The sequence below is a fragment of the Sander vitreus genome, chromosome 23, assembly GCF_031162955.1.
Source record: "Sander vitreus isolate 19-12246 chromosome 23, sanVit1, whole genome shotgun sequence".
Taxonomy (NCBI): Eukaryota; Metazoa; Chordata; class Actinopteri; order Perciformes; family Percidae; genus Sander; species Sander vitreus.
The window spans coordinates 17,861,988-17,881,988 of NC_135877.1; the positions used below are offsets into that span (position 1 = coordinate 17,861,988).

Below are 20,001 nucleotides of genomic sequence, written 5' to 3' on the forward strand. Positions count from 1 at the left end.
CAATGTTTATACCTGGAGGAAACAGAATACAAAACACAGAAACAGGCATTCTTCTGGATTTGTGAACCAAAAGCAAATGTGTTTGACTTCCAGTACATGTAACACTCACACACTGAGTAAAATGCCCTTGTTTAGATCTTAATTTTGTAAGTTTTTAGGTCCCATGGATGCATATTCATGACCTACATTTAGGTACATGTACCACTTTATAAAGTTTAAAACCCCTAATTCTGGCAGCAATGGAGGTGGTCGTTTTTGTCTTGCGAAGCACAAATGGCATCCGAAGTCATTTGAAAAGCAGATTTGGCATTTTCTCCGCAGTTATGTAAAACCAATCTGTTTTGCATAAATTTAACCGCTAGCTAAATATTTATCAGGGTTCCAAGGCAAAACCATGTAATTACACAATTTTCCATGATCTTGAATACTTTCATGGTATTAATTTAGAATCAGTTAATGTCATCCATTAGCAATGTTTTGCAGTTTTACACTTCCCGTCATGTAACCCTTCATTTTATTGTTTGACTCAGTGTCGCTTATGTGCAACTTTTAACTTCACCTGCCTCTTGATTTTAACACCTTCAATAAGCACTTAAGAACCCATCCACAGCTGGTTGCTGGTTTGAATTGTTAATGCTTGCTTTCCACCTGAGGTTGACAGGCAAAATACCGCTGTTTTTCAGATTGATATGGTGATTCATTGGATTAACATTCAGCTAGGTAGAGCTCATACAGCGCCAGTGGTGTTGATTAAAAAAAAGCTTGGTAAACTACCGTTACTCTTAAAGCCTGTCGGTTTTGGCATGCCGAGGGGTCACAGTTATAAGACTATTATGGTCTGCTGAGGGTCAGAGGCCCAGCGTGGGGCTGCAGTAAGCCTGTTTAAAGCGGGGAAGAGGGTTATTTAAGGTCTTCCACTGGCCTGTCATACACTTCACTGTGTTGTGATCCATGTTGAAGAACTCTGGTAGCCATACAGCAAGCAGTTTGAAGGCATTGGGAGAATGACTGACACGGAAAATCTTGATATTTTGAAAAGCGAACAAGTCAAATATACATGCAGATGTTGCCAATAAAACTTATTACATATTACTTTACTGCCATTTTCTGCCTTGCAACTTCTTTTTGCATATCTGCCAACATGCATGCGGACACCGATATCTCTGTGATAGCCTGCTACCAGCCTGCTGATGTATCGGTGGTCAGCTCTAGTTTCAGCTTTCTTGCCAAGCCTGACATCTCTGAGCAGGGGACTGAGCAGGGGACTGAGCAGGGGACTGAGCAGGGGACTGAGCAGGGGACGTGTGGTTTTCTGTGGAGGTCTGCGGTGTTGGAGTGTAAAGTCCGATTTATACTGAGTGAACTCTTAACGAGCCCGGCCGAAAACTGCTGCTCTGTTCAAACCTACTCTGGAGGTTATAGACCAGAGAACAACTTTGGCAAACTTAAAGTGTGCAAGGGGCTGTTTCACACTCATGTATTAAAGCTTTTTCAGATAGTCGAAGATCTCTGACCAGCCCTGCTGAGTCTGACCGGCCTGCCCTCAGGCCTCAGCTCCGTCTGACACATTCAGAGGAATGTTGATGCTGCTATCTTTGGGTCAACAATCACTGCCGGACCCCTGTTGTTTGTTTGGCTCTTTTTTTTTTATTACACCCCCCATGTAAAGCAAACCCATTTTGAGATCTGTATTATAGTCTCACTTGGAGTGAAAATGAGGGTCAAGCAGACTTCAAGTTCAAAGCCAAAAATTGCAAGGCTTTTACTTGATAAACACATGATTTTGAAGAAAGCAACCCGGGGCTTTGTGGCCAGTACAAGCTCTGATTCTTCAGAATAGCTTGTATGCTGTTTTGATTCAACTCTGTCCTCAAACAACCCTTCAACAAAGCAATCGGTTGTGTAATTTGTGGGACTTAAATCAAATGAAAAGGCATCAGATTTTGGAAAGAGTGAAGGAAACTAGACTGACTATGGTGATAAATCTCGAATGGAATGGTGGTTATTTCTTTTAATTACTCTTCTCCCTGTAACATAAGTATGCTCCCATTTTGGCCTCAACTTGATATTTTGATCTCATGAGAGCCTACTGGTTAAATAAAAGTTGAGCAAAGTTTGTTTGAGAAAAGCAGACCACACTCGCCCTTTTAGCATGCTAAAATAAAATGGGGGACCTTCCACTTCTACCTTTCGCTCAGACATACCGGTACCATCTTGATGATATTTTGATTAAAGAATACTTTTGTATAAAGGTCACAGCAGGTGACAGAACATATTAGTTTTTCGTACAGGATTAAATGTAATATGTTTTTGCCACAGATCAGTAGAGCTCCAGTCACACCTTTTTGAGGCTGTCAAATGATGTCTCACTCCTGCTCAGAAATGGCGCAGCCCTCCTGGACCTAACACTGACCCTGGCAGCCTGTAGTGTCCCATTAATCAGCCAACAGCTCCGGGGTGGATGTCCTCTCTTTGATCTCTGCCATACCTGAACGCAGCGCTGTGCCTGTGACTGGCAGTCCTGGTTAAATGACAGTGGGCATCAGTGTGCAAGCGTCTCTCTTCTCTAATGGATCATCTTAATGAAGTCACTGTGCTGCAGCAGGTGATTAATACACACAAGTCATTAAGCCTGCTGTATGAGAATGTGCCTCCAGCCGAAGTGCCCTTTTCTTGTTTACAGATAAATCTGAAGACTAAGTGGACAGGGCACTGGCAGGGTGACAAGGCAGCATGGATGTTCATATTGGATCTCACATAGATTCTCTGACAAGAACATTTTTGTTGGGCTGGACAATAAACTAAATTCCCCAAATTACCGGCCTTGTGAATCCCTTACCAGCCTTAAATGTACTCTTATTAAAGTTCTCAGTAAATAAATAAACTGAATTCCATATAATAAATACCTACAACCAGTGATGTTTAAACAAACATTTAACAAACCAGTCCAGTCCAGAAGTCTACTATCTTGAACTGGTCAGACCATAATGAATCCAGACAAACATAAAAGTGAGCTAGCATAAAGTAGGATATACTTAGTGCGTTTACATGAAGTCTAAAAAGACTGAAATCACAGCTGACAATAACATAGAGGAGAACAGATTTAAATGCGAAACAGCAGTGAACATACCACTGGCATAACCGCAGCATGAATGTACTAAAGGCAGAGAGAGAATCATATTTAAACAGAGGCAGCAACAGGATTAATGTAGCTGTGTCGCTGAGCTATTGGATAGATGAGGTCAGCTGATGTGACCAGCTGATAAGATCATTGACCGGAGGAATAATAAGTGAGCATGAATGTGGGGATTGAATGCAGATGTGTGAGGAATAAAGGAAACCTAAGCATGCAAAAGTATAATCTTCCTGGCTGAACTTCTTCTATAGCTTCATATGCTCATGTAAAATGTTCCCGTTTACATAAAATGCTAAATTCTTCAGTACCCTCCAAACCTGTCTGAGTGTACATTTGGGTGACATCAGCCTTTGGCAACGCATCATTTCTTACCTGTTGTATACGTATACTCTGTCTAATGCTGTAGGTCTATGGTGCTGCCACACAATGTGCTCAGCTCACTCAAATGAACCAAGCGACAGCATCACTCTTGACACTCACTTAAAAAGACAAATGCCAGACTAGGAGAACTAAAGCATGCTGCCTGCTGTTGTGCAGACAAAGAATCAGATGCATGCAGATATTTGCTGCCAGGAGCTTCAGAATAGATTATTTATCCTTTTCCTCCCCAAAAAGAGAGTTTCCAACCACAACAGACATTCCAATAGACCGTGAAGCTCTGCTCCAGATGTAGCTTCTTTAAGTCTTCATGTGCAAAGTGACTGACATTGGTCTCGAGGCTGGAGCAGACCAGGATACGTGTTTTACTTGTTTTACTAAAGTAAACACTCTTGTCACCCTGAGACCCCCCCCCTCCCCCCGACTCTTGGTCCTGCTGTAAACAGGAAGTAAGACATGATTCTGGAAATCTGGCTGCTTCTTTTTTAATCTCTTCAATGTGATGTGCAAGTATTCAAAATATTCTTTTACAATGTGTTCACAGTACACATATTTTCATTGACTTCATTTACAAACTTTAGCAGAATAATCTGTTAAAAGTTCCAAATCGTGACATTAAAGAACAGTACTTTGTATCTTTGACACTATTTGTGCTTTATTACATTTTTAGTAAGTCTTAGTTTTTGACCCTTTGTAATAATTAAATGTTAATGTTAGAAAAATACAGTCTCATTTTTATACATTCAGGGGCAAAAACATCCCTTATATGGGTTGCACACACAGATCCCACTTTCCCTTTATTTGGAATATAGAAAAGCACAGCAATTTGGAATATTAGAGGGTAAAACGGGCTGCATCTCTGTCCAAAATAAACTTTGAGATCTCAATTCCACATTTGGGGCAAGTTTGTGCATAGCAGAGTGGTTAGTCACTGCACAATTCACTTTGTGTTGACACAGACAAACTTCTGTTTAATTTCAGTTTTTTAATCTCCAAAACCTCTACCCTTTTATTTCCCCACATATTGTAAGGTCTTAATCTCGAAATGTCAAGTCTGCAACTATACATTGTCGCAAATGTTTCATGTGTAAGTACAAATTTGGGCAATCCAATGCAAGAGCAGCACAGATTATATGGAAATAAAAGTCTCTCTGACATAAATAAGGTAGTATTTAATGCAGGTCTTGTTCCTGTTATTGTGTCCACCCCTATATGCATGCACGTTAGAGATGGAGAGGACTGGTGAGCACCAGGAGAAGGAAAGTACTCGAATTAGAAAGAAAAGAGGTTGGCGTTTTCCCAAAGGACAACTGATAAACCGTTTGGCAGGAAAGGCCTTGCAAATGACTGCATTCCTTGTTACCCTTCTAAGGCTATTTTTACTGTTCAAGGGCCTTTTTAGCGGGCACCTTTTGTTCGCCCTGCAGCATGAAACAGGAAAGACTGGTTTGCATTGTGACCCTCTGGGAGTTTGGCCGCAATCTCTGTCTCTCGTCACCATCCAACCATCCATCCTAAGGTTGAGCTCTGTTTACGTAATGAATCTTCACCGCTCCCGACAGATGAACCCAGTAACTCCGCAACACAGTTCACTGTAAAGTAATGCAAGTAGCTGAGGCCGTGCACATGATTGAGCTAAGATTACGAGGAGTGAAGTTGGAGGTTTTCCCAGGCAATGTGCAAAATCTCTTTCTAAAGAATGAAAGCTCACTCCCCACTCCTCTGTCAAAGGGATGTTTGCTCTCTGTATGTTTGTACATGTCTTTTATTGTGTTTTCTAGGGACATTCCACTGGTCAAAAATCCCCTCTGACTGTCCCCAGGAGGTGAAAGGCCCTCAAACAGGCCGTCTTCCTGTTGCCTGACTAGAGAGTCCAGAATCTAGTGTTTGGTAGTGTTTAAGCTGCAGCTCCTCAGGGATTGCTGGAAGTGAATGTGATCATGTCTTAAGAGGATTAAGAGGAGACCCTGGCCGTGTTGAGCCAGAGGTCAACATCGCTGTTATTGTGGGAATGACCTCGCCTGTCACCACACATTTGTCAGTGTGTCAATATGCACTGAAGTGACCGAGTTATTGTCGACTTTCTGCAGGGACCTGATTTCTTCACTTTATGTAAACAAGAAACTGGATTTCTTCAAACCAGAGCAAGAGATTAGAGAAAGCTGATTAGCACAGCAAGATTTCTGTCTGAGAAAGCTGATTTCTTGGCCATGTTCACTAGCAAGTTTCTAACAGGATTTTTTTGCAAGAGCCCATCTGCACGACAAAACTTCAAACTTGGAAAGTATAGCTGAGGTATAATTTGTCGTGAGACTGTTGCACTTAAAAATGCACTTAAAATTAACCAGCCGTGGTTAAAAAATATGGCCTGGTTAGTGAAGAAAGCTGCAGGTTTTAGAGTAACCTTGGGCCTGTTTCACAAAAGCGATTTTCTAGCACAGCAAATTGTGGCTGCATCCCATTTCACGAATGTTTGCTGACAAATTTGCAAGTCCCACAGACAGACAGATTTTTGCATGGGTAGCAAGTATGGCATTAGTAAATACTTCTTCTTGCCTTAATCTGGTTTCCCCATTTATTTATTGTGTGCATGTAAACATAGTCTCTGTGACTGTAATCGTTCAACCAAAGGCTGATCTAATCTCTTCTATCATTCTCTTCCTCTTCTCTCAGAGCCTGGATGAGCTGGACGATGACGACACAGGGGAGAAGAACAGAAGGGAGGAGGAGGAGCTGGTTCAGGCCAACACTTTCCAGAACGAGTCCATGATAGCTGAACCTGCCACCAGCCACTTAATGGTAAGAATTGACATGACAGGAGGAAGGAGGACAGAGCTGCACATTCATTCATATTTTATCAATAACCTCTGGTGGTATCTAACCATGCAGATAGATTTGGTTGTGTGAGATTTCAATGAAGGTTCAGTATGAACATAGAGTTGATCGAGAAGTCATTCATTGCCAAAAAAAAAAAGACTTCCAGAATCAAAGAAGAGACATGATGTCTCTGCAGTATTGCCTGTGTATTCCAGTCTTTAATGTCTGCCATAGACTCGTATGATGTTCTACTTTTCCACCACACATCACTCAAGCAGAATAGTTTACAGATTGATACATCGGTGCTGCCAAACAGAGGCACTGTTGCTCAGGGAGACACCCAGAGGGCTCAGGAGCTGAGTTTGTGTGAAAAGCGTCCGTGATGCAAAACCCAAAGGTGTCTCGGCATTTCATCATCACTGTGGAATCCGTTAAAATGCTTTTAAAGCTACTAGGAGAGATGGTTATTCACAGGTCTAGGGTGGTTTAAAGGTCCCATGGCATGAAAATTTCACTTTATGAGGTTTTTTAACATTAATATGCGTTCCCCCTAGCCTGCCTATGGTCCCCCAGTGGCTAGAAATGGCGATAGGTGTAAACCGAACCCTGGGTATCCTGCTCTGCCTTTGAGAAAATGAAAGCTCAGATGGGCCAATCTGGAATCTTGCTCCTTATGAGCTCATAAGGAGGAAGGTTACCTCCTCTTTCTCTGCTTTGCCCGCCCAGAGAATTTGGCCCGCCCTATGAGAAAGAGAGAGACATCATGGCTTTCAAACGAGCAAAGTGGCAGTTGGTCAAGGCCACACCCCCACCCTCCACTTTGCCCCCCCTCTCTCCTCCTCAATATAGCTACATAGCTAAATAGCTACAGACACAGAAATGGCACATACTAAGGAAAGCTCATTGTGGGACTGGCTCTAGTGGCTGTAATTCTGCACCAAGGCTGAATTTTAGGAAAGAGACTTCAGATACAGTATTAGGGGACCACTAAGGCCTATATAAAAGAGACTTCAGATACAGTATTAGGGGACCACTAAGGTCTATATAAAAGAGACTTCAGATACAGTATTAGGGGACCACTAAGGTCTATATAAAAGAGACTTCAGATACAGTATTAGGGGACCACTAAGGCCTATATAAAAGAGACTTCAGATACAGTATTAGGGGACCACTAAGGCCTATATTAAAGAGACTTCAGATACAGTATTAGGGGACCACTAAGGCCTATATAAAAGAGACTTCAGATACAGTATTAGGGGACCACTAAGGTCTATATAAAAGAGACTTCAGATACAGTATTAGGGGACCACTAAGGTCTATATAAAAGAGACTTCAGGTACAGTATTAGGGGACCACTAAGGCCTATATAAAAGAGACTTCAGATACAGCATTAGGGGACCACTAAGGCCTATATAAAAGAGACTTCAGATACAGTATTAGGGGACCACTAAGGTCTATATAAAAGAGACTTCAGATACAGTATTAAGGGACCACTAAGGTCTATATAAAAGAGACTTCAGATACAGCATTAGGGGACCACTAAGGCCTATATAAAAGAGACTTCAGATACAGCATTAGGGGACCACTAAGGCCTATATAAAAGCATCCAAAGAGCACCATGTCATGGGACCTTTAAGTTTCTTATTCCTAAAGCTGGTTGATAATATTATCGATATAGAGAGATGGATATTGCTTGTTACAATATGAGTGTTGGGATAAATGGTCCATTAATTGATGATTGCTGATTGACTGAAAACATTTTTTGATCAGCAATTAATTATTCGTCTTATCGAGCAAAAATCAACAATCATCATTGTAAATTTTGGACTGCTAGATCCACAGTAGAAGCAATTTGAAGATGTCAGCTTGGACTTTTTTCATTGTCTACAAAGTGAATGAGTAATCAAAGCAAAAATATCAATAGAATTATAGATTATGTAACTAAGCAGTATCATTTACATCACACACTGCCCAGTGTTTCTCTGTGCAGCTCAAAAGCCACATTCATCAAACTATATTTGAAAGCGAGTGTTAGAATCTGCTTTGTGTGTAAGGTGTCTGGTTCTTAACAGTGGGAATCAGGGACTGTTGACGTTTACAAAATGAGTATTTTAATCTTGAGAAGCAATATTGTGTTCATTTGATAAAAGTGAACCCATGCAGAGACGGTCTGCTCTTCCTCCAAATAGGTCCAGGAGGCGTCTGTAGAGTGAGGACATAATCCAGTTAGAAAAAAGGAAACCAAATCAGAACTGACACGCTCCTAATTTGAGTCTTTATTTCCTCAAGAATAGTATAGTTCATATTCACTAGTGCGGTATTTGCAATTTCAGACTCACTTCAAATACAGAGTGATTTTCCATTAGAAATTGAGCACATGTAAAATATGAAAAGGATCCAGCTGGGTAAAGACTGAAAGCACTTCAGTCTGTTTGTATTCCTGTAAAACGCCATCTGATTTACATGTTGTTTGAAAGAAATGAAAAAAAAAAAAAAATAAATAAAATGGCTCTGCCACTGAGTGACAACTCTTGTGGATGTAGCTGAGAGTTGCATTCCAGATGGATCAGCTGCATCAGCAGGCTTTTTTTGTTTTGGGCTGGAACCTTCTGAGGCTGTTTACAGTACGCAAAGCGAGGGCTTGTGTATGCAATATGTGCACTACACGAACGGCACATTAACAGGAAGATTGTGACAGCACCTGCTGAGGTGGGGCCCGGATAGAAAATAAAAAGCAAAACCTTTGACTATTTAGTTAAGGTAGTCTGCAGTACGCATAAACAAACAACAAGCAATTCAGTCAAACAAGTTTTCTGCAGCTTCCCCACTATGCGTTCATTTATGGTGAGAGAGAGTCATCATTTGAAACCGAATATGTCCATCCATGCCTGCTGAATCTATTCTTACCATCACAACATGAAGCCTAATGCAGACCAGATGTGGTTATGCAGAAACGAACCATTAGATGTCTCACTGTCACTCATAAAACTGACATGCGTATTCTGCTAGGGGGTCCTGTGCCAGCTTGCTCATAAAGAGGCGATTGGGAGAAAAAGAGCCGAAAAGGTCCAGTATAGTCAGCGGATTTACTACAGAGCTGTCAGTTAGATATCTGTAAAGATGGAGCATCCCAAAAATGTGCCGCTCCTCTCGGGCCCCATTTATCAACGGGAGACAAGCAATTGCCATCTCAGGCCCGTTATGATATACAGCGTCCAGTCAGGCCTCTAAGCTGGTATCAAGATATCTGGACAAAAAGTTTTTTAAAAAAGAACCCAGGCCTCTAAACAGTCTCCCCAGGTCTCAGAGCGTTTCCCAACCAAAACAAGCTGTAACTCTTCTGTGTTCGCTGCTGAAGACATAATGGAAACTCCACAAAGGATCTTGGATATCAAATATTTTATCAGATGTTTTACATTTTGTAATGATATCCATTTTCCATCTCTTTCTGGGGACCTGTGTGTCATTGCTTATTGAGGTGATGTGTGCTCTCCGTGTGTGTGCGTAGACACACATCTCTTCTCCGTGTGACAGGACACATGTATCCGATATGTGATGGCCGGGGAGAGAGGCCCTCTGCAGGCATGTGGTCCTGGTTATCAGGCCTTTCCTCTCTCTGGTATGCAAGTCCTACAATAAAACCTGTTTCAGTGATCTAGCAGTCAGAACCATATGGAACATTCCTCGGGATCATCTGCATTTAATGTGGCGCCAGGTCCACAACAAAGCAGTTCAGGTCTTTTTACTGCCTGTCTCTCACATGGAAAACACATTCTGCTAACAATCTCCATCCAGCACTTTTTAACAAGCCTAATTTGCATTTTTAATTAGCACCTTTCAGTCCAAAAAATGGTGCTGATGCAGAGCATCTTGTCCGAACAGCAGGGAAATGTTCCCCGCCCATCACATGGCATTTCTATCCAGGAGCAGCAGCCCCTGTGCTTGCAGCAAACTGAATATCATCTTGTTGCCTCAAACAATATTCAATCTCACTCACACCTCTGTTGATTCAAGATTTTTAGCTTTTTTAGATTTTTGCTGTTATATAAGCCAACTGAAGCACACCAATATTTATCTTTGCTACCTGCAAAAATACTTCTACTTACTAGGTAGGTGGTGTGAAACTAAAACTTTACAGCAAACCAGGAACACTACACTGCACTTTATACAGATTATCATTTAAAACATGAAAAAGAAAGTGCTAATTAAAGCTTTAGTGCATAACTTTTTTACATTAATTAACGTCACATTCAAGCCTTTGCCAAATGAGTTGCTACAAAGCTAATTAAGACTATCAGCTCCACACAACTCTCTCTGTATTTCTCAGTACGGCTGTGTTCAGAAGATTGTGTCGTCCGGTGACTTTCCCACACAGAAACTCGAGTGAAGATAATGACCTCTTCTGAAGAGTCCGTCATGATTTTTGAATCCTCCGTGTCCTCCTTGGCTACTAGCAACTGCGTGGAGGAGGGGTGGGGACGCGTGCGCGGTCACGTAAGGCTTGTATCATGTGGACGCGTCGACAGCTTTGTTGTCATTTTTTAGAATTCCTCATGGGGGCGACAGAAACAAATCACTATAGCTTTAAACACCCTAGATTTTTTTTCTTCTTCTAGTAAAGATAGCTGCAAGAAAAACTCTTTTAAGAACCTTGGGGAAACACAGGGAAAATACCTTTGACTAATACACATGCAATAACTGTACCGGTCACTAACAGGCAAAGAGGTTAACATGACTTTGTGCAGCTGTTTGGTGTGTAGTTTGCAGGTTAGCCATGTTTTCATCTTCAGCCTTCGATTTATGTTCCAGGTTGGCATTTAGACATCTATTTCTTCATCATCAAAGACAGCTGAGGTTAGCATTTAAATTAAAACCGTGTGTGAGAAAACTGCAAAGCATATCTACTAAAACAATAGAGTAGTATACCACAGTAGGTAAAATGTTAGCCCATAATTATAATTATTATTGTAAATAAATTTCAGCAATAAGCAAGGGAAAATGGTTCAAAATGATTTTTACACAAACATTTACAGTCATGATTGTTCCCAGTATAGGGAATTTCCAGTAGCCTAGTTTTGCTGGTTCATGTATTTGGCCTGCCTGCTTCTTCTAAATGCCAATCATGCTTATTTGAAGAAGCATCTCTCTCTCTCTTGAATTCATTGAATGCCTCCAGAAAAAAATGTGATCTTTATCAGCTCTGTACAGAGAAATCCTCTTGAGCGCTGCTGCGTCAGGCAGCTGGATGGAAAGCCAAAGATCACCTTTTCATGGACAAGATGGCATTCCTTCAGACATTTTTGAATTTAATGAGCTGTCAAGACATGAATCATAGATCACATCAAGCCATTAATGTCCAAGCAAGACATTCAAAGCGGCAAGGAATGTTCCTTACACTTACACATACACATAGCCCTGCACATCATGTGGCTTTCTGCTCGAGTTCGGAGATGAAGTACTTGTTTCATTGTTGATATTTCTCTCTCTTGTATTTCAATCCAATTCAAGTATTCTTAGTAGCTCTGCAGCTGGGCTTCTGGGAGCTGTCAGCGCAGCTCAAGCATGATAAGTAAAGTTGCGCAGGCTTGCATTGTGTGCATTGAAGAAGTCTTACATGAATTACGCTGACCTTTTCTCGCAGATTCATGTCCCAGACAGGAGGTCCGCACTGTGAAACATTGCCATAAGCTGCACTAGTAATGTGGCAAATGAAGTCTGGGATGTTTTCTGTAAACATAATATGATTTCATTCTCAGGTTGTCGGCTGCATATCAGCCACAGATGGATGTGGGTGATCAGTTTAACCTTTAGTTATAGAAGGAATGTTGGCCTGCAAGCTAATGTATATGATTAAATCTTGTTTAATGTTGCACAGTTTAGCCCTGATATTAGTTTGTCTCTTTCGCAAGATAAAGATCTGACCTTTTTTTAACCGGGATTTCATTTATATCAGTCCCAAAAAGTTAGCTCTACAGTCTATACTCCGTATCATATAAGAATCATTCTTGGTCTTTTGTTTTGACTGTGTGCAAATGAGGATTGGCAAAGCCTCACGTCTGCTGACCGCTGTGACCTTGCCTCATGTTGTTGTTTTGACTCATATTTCAACCCTTTTTCACCTCAGAAAATAAAAATCCAGTCCGCTGACCCTTGTCAGTATGCCAGCAGACTTTGAATATGAAACTAGCTTGTGCTAGATCTTGCAAAACGGATGTATTAACTTGGGAAATGTAAAACCAAACAATTGTTTCCTACATAGTCAAGCTCCTGTTGGAAACCAGCAGACTGGGTTTCCAGGTCAATTGTATATTCAAAGAATTCTCTTGGTTTATTCAAGTTACACTAGACTGTGGAGGCAATAGACGAGATCAAACACACATTTACATATAGACAGCATTTTTTTATTTCTACCCTGTGATCTGTATTGATTGGCTCGGTTAGAGCTATAGTGCAGTTCAACTGCTGTGAAATCTATATGCATCACATCTCAACTAAAAATGTTTTGACTATGACTCTTTCTTCCTCTTTTTCTGTCTTGTCTTTACATGACTGATTTGGTACCCCTTTATCTTATTATGTAGTCTAGGACAGAGATGTAGTAGTACTGAAAGGCAGAGTCGATGAAAAGGAATCTTTTTCATAAATGTGTAATCATGATTGCAACTACTCAAATCAGACAAAACAAGCAATTTGAAGAATGCTGGGAAATAGTGATGGACATTTTTTAAACTATTCTCTGCCTTTTTATAAACTAAACTACTTTCGAAATCCTTAATTTATTCCTTAATTATACTGTCTATATCCCGAGTACGCACAGTCTGCTACGTTTCTAAAAGTGTCTTGACAAACCAACTCCATGGTTTAAGTCCTACAGTACTCTGTATTCAACTTAATGGGTTCAGGCCAAGTCTGACATTAGAGTGCATTACACTTAAGAATAGAGTAGCACCATTTGTCTGCCTTTGACAAAATTCCTGATAAGACAGTTTGTTGAAAAGATTATACAGCTATAGTACTGGCTTTTCAAGTCCAGCTATCGCAGCTGTGGGATTATACCAAATCCTAGAAAATGTCAGTTTCGAAAACAAATTTCATCAAAGAGCTCTTAAATCCAGGTGTTGCTTGAACCAGGTCTTATGCGCAGATGATGTATTATTTAGTGTATGACCTGCTGCTGCCGAAGACTGCCCTCTTACCATCCTCCATCTTAGTAAATCTATCCAGGCTTGAGCCAGGGAAGAGATGAGGGTCGGGATTTCATCCACAGGTAATGGATGATATGTCACGAGACAGAGAGGCTGGTGCATGCTAACAGTTGGGCACGTTTCCCCATCACCTGCTAAAGCCATCTTCTGACTGATAGATTGTATCATAGCCAAGGCTCCTCAATCAAACCTGGGACCCTTCACTGCACAACACCTTAGGAAAGAGAAAATGCGTATTTATCTCACACACACCTAATTTATTCCGAGGGAAACGCTATTTTACCGAAGGCACTTCTATTGGAGCATCACTGCTGTATAGGTCTAAACAACCTTTAGATCATACAATAATGGGAGAAGAAGATAAACACGCACCCCCATGTTGCAAAAGCAGATTGCCTTTCACAACTTGGGGCTATAGGGACCCTGTTGAACTATTAAATGGAACAAAGCTCATCCATATATCAGCTCAGCAGCTGCAACAACACAAACGTTCATACACAACCTAAAGGCTTTTTATAAGTGCTTGCTCCTGATGAGTTTCTCTTATCCTGTAGATGGAGTTTTGTGTTTTCTTTTCACACCCGAGGCAAATGATACCTAAAAAGTCATTCTGATATCTAATGCTTTTCTGAAATTAGAGCCCTAACAGCACTACTATAAAAAAAAATGTAATCTGTAGCCTCTTGAGTTATTGTTTGTGGACTAAAGGTAATCGTCTCTTTTTTGTTTTAGGAAACCCCCAGATCTGGGAGCGGGCGCCACAAGAGGTGAGACTCATTTTATTATCCTGACACTGAGAGTGGAGTTTATCTGCTTCAGCATCACTTGAAATGTGTCAAGAGAAGGAACAGAGGTCGGGATGAAAAACAGCAGTTTGAGTTATTAATTATGAGAGCAGATTTGCAGATAGACTGGCACTTCCTTCTGGGCAGATGTTTCTTCTTTTTATTTCAGATAACAAAACTGTTGTTTGGCAGAGAGCACAAAGTTGTGAACAAAATAAATGTTCTTTCATCTGCTTTCATTATACTACAATACAAATTAAAAAGGAGGGAACAAACTCTTGGAGAAAATTGATTAGATTCTTGCAATGCAGCCTGTAACAGACAATCAACAGTGTGTATTTATTGTTGCGTTTTTTTGCAACCAAATTGTGGCCAACGGTTGGCCACAATTTGGTTGGCCGCCAACCCCAACAGCCAAGTTCACCAGCTGACATTCAATCTGGCTATGTAATTATGGCTGCTGCTTTCATCAGCTGGCCTGGCTACGCTTGGACGCTCTGCAGTTCTGCAACGGACAACCCACCAGGTGGGCCGGGCAGCACTAGATGCCTGATGGAGCAACTATGTAGATACGTGTCTCCCTCTAATTTACTCTCTTTCTGTAAACCCTCTCCTGTCTCAGTCACTTTATCTTTTTTTTCTCTCTAGATTCAAGCCATTCACCTGTACATTTTGACCCTGCTCTTCTCAAAAACTCCTTTTGCAATGTTAAAAAAAACTCTGTTATAATGCAGCCCCTATCAAATCCCATTCAGATATCTAGCATTTTTTTTATTGTCTGCCTTTTGGGCAGATGGATCCGTCTGATAAAAGTCATAAGCTCATGTAGCTTATTAGCTTTTCAAAACAAATGTTTCAGTTCAAGCTCCATCTACCTTTCAAATGAAGAAACAAAACCACTTGCGTGCTGTCGCTCATCTTGAATAGTTCAGGGGGCTGGGAGATTGGAGCATTCTAAATCAAAACACACCCAGACCAGCCCTGCCTATTTAGAAAGCTTGAAATCTCAGCTGCCATTGAGATAGAAGAGGAGTGACTTTTATTAATTCACTACAATTGCAATCCCACACCCAGAAATTGTGGTCAAAAGTGGACAGGGAGATATTACTGATTACATCTTTAAACTACCAGCTCAAAACATCTCTGAATGGACCTTGCCTACAGTGGTGTGAAAAAGTGTTTGCCCCCTTCCTCATTTCCTGTTCCTTTGCATGTTTGTCACACTTAAGTGTTTCGGAACATCAAACCAATTTAAACAAAAGTCAAGGACAACACAAGTAAACACAAAATGCAATTTGTAAATGAAGGTGTTTATTATTAAAGGAGAAAAAAAATCCAAACCATCATGGCCCTGTGTGAAAAAGTGATTGCCCCCCTTGTTAAAACATACTATAACTGTGGTTGTCCACACCTGAGTTCAATTTCTCTAGCCACACCCAGGCCTGATTATTGCCACACCTGTTCACAATCAAGGCATCACTTAAATAGGAGCTGCTTGACACAGTAAGGTCCACCAGAAGATCCTTAAAAGCTACACATCATGCCGAGACCCAAAGAAATTCAGGAACAATTGAGAAAGAAAGTAATTGAGATCTATCAGTCTGGAAAGGGTTATAAAGCCATTTCCAAAGCTTTGGGAATCCAGCGAACCACAGTGAGAGCCATTATCCACAAATGGCGAAGACATGGAACAGTGGTGAACCTTCCCAGGAGTGGCCGGCCGCCCAAAATTACCCCCAAGAGCGCAGCGACGACTCATCCAAGAGGTCACAAAAGACCCCACAACAACGTCCAAAGAACTGCAGGCCTCACTTGCCTCAGTTAAGGTCAGCGTTCATGCCTCCACCATCAGGAAAAGACTGGGCAAAAATGGCCTGCATGGCAGAGTTCCAAGGAGAAAACCACTGCTGAGCAAAAAGAACATCAAAGCTTGTCTCAATTTCTCCAGAACACATCTTGATGATCCCCAAGACTTTTGGGACAACATTCTGTGGACCGATGAGACAAAAGTGGAACTCTTTGGAAGGTGTGTGTCCAAGTATATCTGGCGTAGAAGGAACACTGCATTTCATAAAAAGAACATTATACCAACTGTAAAATATGGTGGTGGTAGTGTGATGGTCTGGGGCTGTTTTGCTGCTTCAGGACCTGGAAGACTTGCCGTGATAAAAGGAACTATGAATTCTGCTGTCTACCAAGAGATCCTGAAGGAGACTGTCCGACCATCTGTTCGTGTACTCAAGCTGAAACGAACTTGGGTTCTGCAGCAGGACAATGATCCTAAACACACCAGCAAGTCCACCACCGAATGGCTGAAGAAAAAACTAAATGAAGACTTTGGAGTGGCCTAGCCAAAGTCCTGACCTGAATCCTATTGAGATGTTGTGGTATGACCTTAAAAAGGCCGTTCATGCTCGAAAACCCTCTAATGTAACTGAATTAGGACAATTCTGCAAAGATGAGTGGGCCAAAAATTCCTCCAGGACGCTGTAAAAGCCTCATTGCACGTTATCGCAAACGCTTGGTTGCAGTTGTTGCTGCTAAGGGTGGCCCAACCAGTTATTAGGTTTAGGGGGCAATCACTTTTTCACACAGGGCCATGATGGTTTGGATTTTTTTTCACCTTTAATAATTAACACCTTCATTTACAAATTGCATTTTGTGTTTACTTGTGTTGTCCTTGACTATTGTTTAAATTGGTTTGATGTTCCGAAACACTTAAGTGTGACAAACATGCAAAGGAACAGGAAATGAGGAAGGGGGCAAACACTTTTTCACACCACTGTAGATGTTTTCTTGCTATTTAGGGGAATGGCATGTATCGGGGCGCGGCAGGCTGTTAATCAGATGGTTTAGTATTGTGTGTTGTGGTTTCTAGTGTAGTTTTGTCAGTGGCCACTTAAGTTTGTGAGAGATGTTGTTATATCTGTGGCTGCTGCTGTTAAAGGCTTTCCTGTCTGTGCTTTCTCCTTCCCCACCTGCTGAGGCTCCCGAGTGTGTGTGATTGGCTCAGCCTCTCTCTCCCCCAGACCTCACGCTGCAGGGTGCTAATGGGCCACGGTGTGATATTTAGTATTGAGGCCATGGATGTTTATGCTTAGCTTCAACACCCACTGAGCACCCTAGAGTACCTGTGTGTGTGTGTGTGTGTGTGTGTTGTTTGTGTGACCAGGGAGATATCTCTTTAAACAAGATGACATGCATGGACGTAGACACACAGGGCATGCCATTGCTTTGTGGTTTTTTGGCCTAATGGTGAGGGGACATACAGTATTCATTATCACGCTGTAACGTATATGTGACTGTACATGCACAAGCGTTTTGCATGTGTGCTTATGCCAACAAAGGATGAGTAGCCTTGAAGAGCCTACAATGAAAGAGACAAATGAAACACACTTTATCTTGGCGCAGGCAAGCCCCAAGGAGAGCGTTTCAAGGACTCCCTCTTGATCAAATGCGATGGCCGCTGCAGTGTTTGGCTCTCTGTAAGAATGAGCAAAAATAAGCTGTTGGTTCTGTAAAAGTTGAGGTATAAGATCAAGTCAGATATTGTTGTGGGCGGGACATTAAGTCAGACTCAGTGGTGAGTGAAACCGAAGAAGGGGGACAGACACAGAGCTGTAGCGGAGCCAAAGTAGCGCACTTTTGAATTAATTAACTTTATCGGTTATCAGGCGAATAAAAACGCCGATACAGATCATCTGCAAACTGCCAAAAAACGGCCCGATGATAGGCCACGGCCGATAATCGGTCTGTCTCTACCCTTAACAACCCATTGTTCAACAAAATCTTCACAGGACATAAATTGTTTTGTTGTTTTTTCTTTGAAGCCCCTGGAAACGTGGCGTGAAAAGTATTTCTCTATACCATTAAATATCATGACTAAATAAGCAAGAGTAAGAGTTTAACAGTTAAAAACTTCATCAGAACTATGTGGGTGTGGTTTAATCAGATTTGGTTCATAAACCACAGACATCTCACAATCTAAATGACCAAAACTGTTCTAGTTTTGGCAAAAAATAGCTATCTAATCTATTATTACTTTTAGGGCCTTTTTAGAAAATGACAAATGAGACATAAGTAAGTAAGTCCAGATGTAGTCTGAAAAGGTGGAATTTACAGGTTGTTTATATCAATGTGATAAAGTACCTTCGCTTCCCAAAAAAAGATATCCTGTGTGGTTTTTTAACCAATAATGGTTTAACAGTTGAATAGCCAGTAAAAGCTAAGGATGCCAATAAAAAGAAAGAAAAATCTATATTGTGATAGTTTTACCCATATTGCCCACTACTGCCCTTCCCATCTCAGAGTTAAAAGTACTTTGTAAAGTAGTCTAATAATGGGAACATCATATTTGGCAGATTCTGAAAGGAGCGCAGATGGTACAAAGGAGTTATATTTGTCCTTTGTCTTGCCAGCAGCTTTCCTGTCTGTTTCAGCTGTAGAAATATGCAGACAGCCCTCTTCAGACAATTCAGTGAAGCCTAGACAAACACAGAATAATTTGATTCCCCGGGAGATTTTATAGACCTGGCACAATCTGTTCCTACCGGGGAGAGTTGTAGTGGGTTGGGGGTTGCAGAGCAGCAACTGATACCAAGTTTCCACGTCAACATTATTATTGAAATAAGGTCAGTAAGAAAATAAACTGCACATACATATTCTTTCCCAGCTGCCCCAGAATCCGTCTCTATGCAGCGAGAAGTGGAAGAGGAGATAAGGTTAATGTTCTGCTCAAGCTGCATACAAAAACTTTTTTTCTCACCAGCTTAAGAACAGTGACGCACAAGCTGCCACTGCCATTCTTGAGCCTATTTGAAGTTGTAATATGTAAATGGTTTCATAATCAGAATTATTTTTGCACCAGAGTTGCAAACCATTGACGGCCTTTTCTCCATTAATGGAATAAAAGGCAGAGGGCTGTTAATAATGCATGCCTAATTGAAAGGGCGAACATGCAGAAGATATTCCCACCTGTTCTTTTGATGATGCATGTGTCACCCCATTGAAGTTTAATAATGTGGGTATGATTCATACCTTCAAACGGCCTCAGTGTGAATACAGTATTGGACACTTTGAATAGTGGTAATTGCCACAAAATTCACTCTTCTTTAATTTTCTTCTTCATGTGAAGAAAAAGAACTTAAGTATTTGAGTTGTATACGGTATTGTAGTTATGATAAATACAGTACATTTATGTTTTTGTGCGTGTTTGTAACAGCTCTGCAGGTCCGGGATCTGAGGAAGAGCTAGGTGGTAACAGCAGACAACGACACAACCGTCACGGCAGAGATGGAGGAGCTGCAGCACCACCAGGAAGCTTGGAGAAAAGAATGGAGGAGCTGGAGAAGGTAAGTCTTCTGACCCTGCCGTTCATATCACTACTATTACTAATGAATACTCCAACCAATAGAAATACAAGCCAGTTAAATTGTGTTTTTTAAGGAATAGTGTGGCATGTTGGGAAATATACTTAATTTACTTTCTTGCCAAGAGTTGGATTCTTTCTTTTTTTATTATTATTATTATTTGTAGGCCTTTTTTTGACACGACAGCTTTAGACATGAAAGGGGAGACAGGGGGAATGACATTCAGCAAAGGGCCGCAGGTCAGAACCGAACCCGGGCTGCTGCTGCGGAGGACTAAGTCTCTGTATATGGTCGCACGCTCTACCAGGCGA

General features: G+C 41.3%; 1 protein-coding gene across 2 annotated transcripts in view; it reads left to right on the top strand.

Moving 5' to 3' along the window:
* Positions 1-20,001, top strand: part of pawr (PRKC, apoptosis, WT1, regulator) — a 65,806-nt gene that overhangs the window by 38,153 nt on the left and 7,652 nt on the right. For both annotated transcript variants that reach the window (XM_078281440.1, XM_078281441.1), the window contains exons 3-5: positions 6,188-6,313; positions 14,269-14,303; positions 19,543-19,672. In XM_078281440.1, coding sequence (XP_078137566.1) covers positions 6,188-6,313; positions 14,269-14,303; positions 19,543-19,672 — 291 coding nt within the window. The remainder of the gene's footprint in view (positions 1-6,187; positions 6,314-14,268; positions 14,304-19,542; positions 19,673-20,001) is intronic.